We start from the raw sequence: 5,214 nt of genomic DNA, 5'->3' as shown, positions 1-5,214 counted from the left end.
TGGTGTTCGGCCGCGTAGGCTTACCCTGAAGACAGAATGCGGCTAATGGAGGAGAACCGGTGCTTCGCCTGCCGCCAGACCGGACACAGGTCAAGGGAATGCACCCAAACCCCAAATGGCGGCCGTCAGTAGGGAGGACAGCGAACCTACTGACGGAGAAGCAAGTGCCTCTACCTACCGCCAACCGGTTCACATCGCTGCAGGTGGAGGAACTGCCCGACCTGGAGTACGGCCCAGTGTCAGGAGAGCCAGAAGATCAGGAGGCAAGGGATTCCTACACCCCGGCATGTCACGTCATAATCAAGTCAAGTCAAGTGTCCGAGATTACGAACCTGACCAGCAATAAATACCATGACCTTCTTCGCATCGAAGGGTTGATCAACGGCCACCAGGCGACCTTCCTGATAGACTCGGGATCGACGCACGACATCCTGTCTGAACAGTTTGCCCGCAACCACAACATCAAGCAAGTTCAGACATCGGATACCCTTCATGTTACATTGGCTGATGGTTCGATGTCGGAACGTCCGCTCTACAAGACAAGTGATCTGAAGATCACATTCGACTCCCACGGAGAAAGACAAAGCTTCACGATATTCCCGCTACACCGCTACGACGCAATTCTGGGCAAACCATGGCTAACTCGCTACAACCCGTGCATAGATTTTCGCACTAACGAGATCAAGCTTTCCTCATCGTCATCACCGATCACAGCAGCGGGGAGTGTACCTCTGGATCAACACTCTCCCACCCTGGTCGAGAGCATGTTCCTCTCGGGCGGATGGGCAAGCCGTGAGCTCAGGCGAGGTGGCAAAGGCATCCTGGCGTGGGTGTCCCCTATCGACGGAATATACGCAAGCCCAACCGTTGACGTCAAGGGTGAATGGTGGCACGAACTCGACGAGCTGCTGGGCCGCTACAAGGAGCTGCTCCCAGACCAGCTACCCCAGCACCTTCCACCGAGACGTGATGTGGACCATGATATCTAAGTACAACCAGGTGCTACTCCGCCATCACGACCTCCGTACCGGTTGCCCAAACCAGAGCTAGATGAACTCCAGAGGCAGCTCACCACACTGTTGGAGAGAGGCTTTATCGAACCTAGCAAGTCCCCGTTTGGTGCACCTGTATTCTTCGTAAAGAAATCTGATGGCTCCCTCCGAATGGTCCGCGATTGGCGTGAACTAAACAAGATCACCATCAAGAACAGCGCGTGCATGCCAAACGCAGATGACAAATTTGATGCAGTGAGAGATAGCACGGGAGAAGGGAGCGAACTGTCACACCTTGTCAATCGTCATATCCGTGAAGCTATGTTTATTCGTGATAGGCGTTCGTCTGTGAACAGGGACTGTGGCTGGAGGCTTCTGGACAAGGTGTGAAATTGTTACTTGTATCACTGTACAGTATATATATATATACACAGTGCTTGGTCTGACTGTAGGTGTTGCGTTCTCCCCTACATGTGCAAGCCTGTTTGTGTTTGTGTCAGTGCTTGGTCCGCAAGCTGGATGTAGGTGTTATCCCACACATGTACATGTAATTCAGTTGCCATGACTTGTAACTGTGGGTAGACAATGTATCCCTCTGTCTTCACATCTGTCCACTGAGATTCTATTGATTCTGGTGTATTGTTAATCTTCATTTAAATTGGAATCGCAGTGAAGAGACCGTTTTTGGAGTTGAGAATTGAAGTTTGCTTAATGTGCAAGTGGCTGCGTTGGAGTTTGCGGACAATTAGAAAACAATGTTTACATTGCCTCAATATCCAATTTCGAATCTTTGTTCGATACTTCGTTCCAAGGCTGTCGCAAGCTTACCTAGGAGTAGAACCTTGTTGACAAGTTGTCCGTCCGTGCGTAGTGCACCAGTCTCATAAGGAGTCCGCTTTGTACTGTGACGTTGTCCATTCTTGTCAGCAGTCGATATGCAGTTTCCCATGGTGATGGGGGACTGTTGAGAGGTAGGACTTGGAGTAGGGCTTTTTGCAGAGGCTGGCAGCAGGGCAGTGTGGCAGCTGGGTCAGCCTGTTGGGATGGAGAGAGACGCAAGAGAGAGAGAGAGAGAGAGAGAGAGAGAGAGAGAGAGAGAGAGAGAGAGAGAGAGAGAGAGAGAGAAAGAGAGAGAGAAGAGAGAGAGAACAGAAAGGAAGAAGAGAGCATGTGAGTGTGTGCCTGCGCATGCATGTGTATGTGTGTATGTGCCTACATACAATATAATTCTGGAGGAGAGTTTACATGGTATTGATTTGAGCATGCATTGGTAACATGCTTGCTGTTGTTTCACCAGCCAATGCCATAACGGCTGGCAGCGAGGGAAAACTATCACGCTTGTCGTTGTGCCTTCTCCTGCTCTAGAGATAACTATTACAATGTCTTCTGCTTTTTCAAACACCATTTCCATGATCTGTCATGGCTGGTCAAGATTCAGCACTGATGTACACGCGTACATAATTGCGTGGTCGTGCAGGAGAGAGTGGAGACATCGTTCACTTTTAAGTTCATACATCACACTCAGAGGCTGCAGACACTTCCCCTCTTCGATGTGCCACATGTTAATGGTGTCAGGAAGTACAGAAGGAGGATGCAGGTGATTAAAGGGGAAGTTAAGGCAAAAATTAAAATTTCACCAGTTGTAGTCTTCGGGGTGCTGAGCCGAATGGTCTTGGTCCGAGAAAGCTGAGACGCTCCCTTCCTACTTGAATCCCAATCGAACTCGCGCACTTCCACTGAAACTGGGTGACTGCGCCCTACTAGATGGGGATTTGTATGCAAAATGTCACTAAAAGCGCCATTTCGTTCTTATAAAAGCACGGATGACCGCGATTGGCCCATATGTTGTAGTCTTTTGGACGCCGAGTCGACTGGTTTTGGTCCGAAAAGGCTGCGATGCAGCGTTCCTCCTTTATTCCCAATCGAACATGGTTGAACAAGTGGTCACGTGCTCCTGGGTGCCCAAATCACCTGGTCACCATGCCAGCAGGCGACAAATTTCACACCAAGGTTCAACTCTAGTGACAGGACTGCACCCAAAAAAGGTCAAACAGGCTAGTAAGTTGTACCCTGCAGGCACGGTGACCAGCTGACTGGTGAACTCGAGTTGAACCTTGGTGTGAAAGTTGTCGCCTGCTGGCGCAGTGACCAGGTGATTTGGGCACCCAGGAGCACGTGACCACTTGTTCAACCATGTTCGATTGGGAATAAAGGAGGAACGCTGCATCGCAGCCTTTTCGGACCAAAACCAGTCGACTGAGCGTCCAAAAGACTACAACATATGGGCCAATCGCGGTCATCCGTGCTTTTATAAGAACGAAATGGCGCTTTTAGTGACATTTTGCATACAAATCCCCATCTAGTAGGGCGCAGTCACCCAGTTTCGGTGGAAGTGCGCGAGTTCGATTGGGATTCAAGTAGGAAGGGAGCGTCGCAGCTTCCTCGGACCAAGACCATTCGACTCAGCACCCAGAAGACTACAACTGGTGAAAATTTGATTTTAGGGTATACTTCCCCTTTAATGTAAAGGGATGTCTTGGTTGAAACATGACTAGCCTGCTGGGGGGGGGGGGGGAGTGTTATCAACAACTGGCTAGCTACTGTATCCACTTCAAGCTTCACGTGCTACAAAGTATTGTTTGCGCCATCCTGCTGGGGTGGAAGACAAAAGAGTGCGCCGGGGATTGCGTCTGAAACAGCTCGCATACTGACTCGGGTGTCCGCTCCATGCAGTCAAACTCTCTCATTCATAATCTCGTGATGATGGACGTACGTGATAAGCAGCGCAGATAACAGCCAAATGATGTTCGTAGATCTACGGTAGCAACTGCAGAATGGCTCAAGAGCCACCCCCGGCCATTGTACTACTACTAGCTGTTGAAACGATTCCCTGGTTGCGTGCATGCTAAGCTGGGCGCATACTCAACCGGCAGGCACTCGACGGCTCACTCAGCTCAGCAAGGAGTGTTTCAGGACTGCGCGCTGCGCTTTCTCTTCAGCTATTTTCAGACACGTCGCCGATGGGCTACGAGTGATCGACAAGCAACGCACCGAGTGCACAAAGTTTACCCGGAACGGAGAACCCTCTTGCTTCATGTTCAGAGCGGGTATCCGGTACCGCATCTATTTCTGTCATTCGCTCAAGTCGTGATGAATGAGTGGGAACACGCCGATACCTACTATCGGACCGCAAAGAAATTCTGAACTGATGCCGAAGTGCATGGACGCAGAACACGGCATTTCCACTCTACTGTTGTGGTCCCATGGTCACTACAGTACACGAGTTGGTACTGCCGGAACATAGAAGAAAGGCTCGAGCGAGTCAGGTCTGTGGCGCACAGTGCGCGAAGCGAACAACACTCAGAAACCACGGTGGGCAACCGGCCGACTATTGTAGGCGAAGTCGAACTCACTCCCCAGGAAAACCCCACTACAAACGCCTTCAGCCTATGAAAAATAAGCACCACGAACAGAACACGAGAAGGGAAACACAAGAGATAGGAATACCCTTACCTTGCTCCCCCCGCTCCTGCCACTCACGGGTTCTGACGTCCGTTCGACGCTGAGAGAGGAAGACGAGCTCGGTATACAGGGTTACCTAACAAACTACAGACACGTTCACTAACACAACACGGCACCTTCTGCGCTTGCAGCAACGAGCAATGAAGTGGCGTTGCTTGTGCTTTACACACACGCGCACTCTACTCTGCAAGCGAGTGAGCGACCGTTCAGCTAGCGTCCCAGAGGACAACTGTCCTCGGCGCTGGCTTGCGATGCAGGAGAGCTCCTTTCCGACCCGCGTGAGACTGCGGTCGAGGTGTAATAGAGCGTGAAATCCGTCCCCAGCCCTGCTGAACTTCTGAAGTCCACACAGCGCTTCAGCCACCACCGTGAAATCGGCGTTGGTGCTTCGAGCCAACAGTGAGTTTCTCTCTCTCTCCGTCTGGAGTAGCCTCGCACGTCTAACACGACGGCCTGCAACTCTCGCTGATGCGACTGTCACGTCAATGCTACAACCTTTGTTTAGCTGCGAACGACCAGCTCAGGAGGTGGCGGTTTGCACACACAACGCAGACAGACAGACACGGGACTGTTGTTCACACCCAACATGTGCCAGTGCGGTTCGGAGTCACAGGACACACTCTACACCATACATAGGGCGATATCCTCTCGACTAAACTCACGGCAGTCACGCTACTTTCTTCGCCGGCTTCGGACCGTT

At 51.3% G+C, this 5,214-nt stretch overlaps 1 protein-coding gene across 1 annotated transcript in view; it reads right to left on the bottom strand.

Annotated features, from left to right (window-relative positions):
- Positions 1–5,214, bottom strand: part of LOC135824439 (guanine nucleotide-binding protein G(o) subunit alpha-like) — an 18,599-nt gene extending 13,385 nt beyond the window's left edge. Inside the window, exons 1-2 of the mRNA XM_065337178.1 lie at positions 4,506–5,214; positions 1,821–2,027 (exon numbers count right to left, since the gene is read on the bottom strand). Of these exons, the coding sequence (XP_065193250.1) occupies positions 1,821–1,941 (121 nt within the window). The 5' untranslated portion in view covers positions 1,942–2,027; positions 4,506–5,214. The remainder of the gene's footprint in view (positions 1–1,820; positions 2,028–4,505) is intronic.

The sequence above is a fragment of the Sycon ciliatum genome, chromosome 9, assembly GCF_964019385.1.
Source record: "Sycon ciliatum chromosome 9, ocSycCili1.1, whole genome shotgun sequence".
Lineage (NCBI taxonomy): Eukaryota > Metazoa > Porifera > Calcarea > Leucosolenida > Sycettidae > Sycon > Sycon ciliatum.
This window is presented reverse-complemented; position numbering and strand designations above follow the sequence as displayed.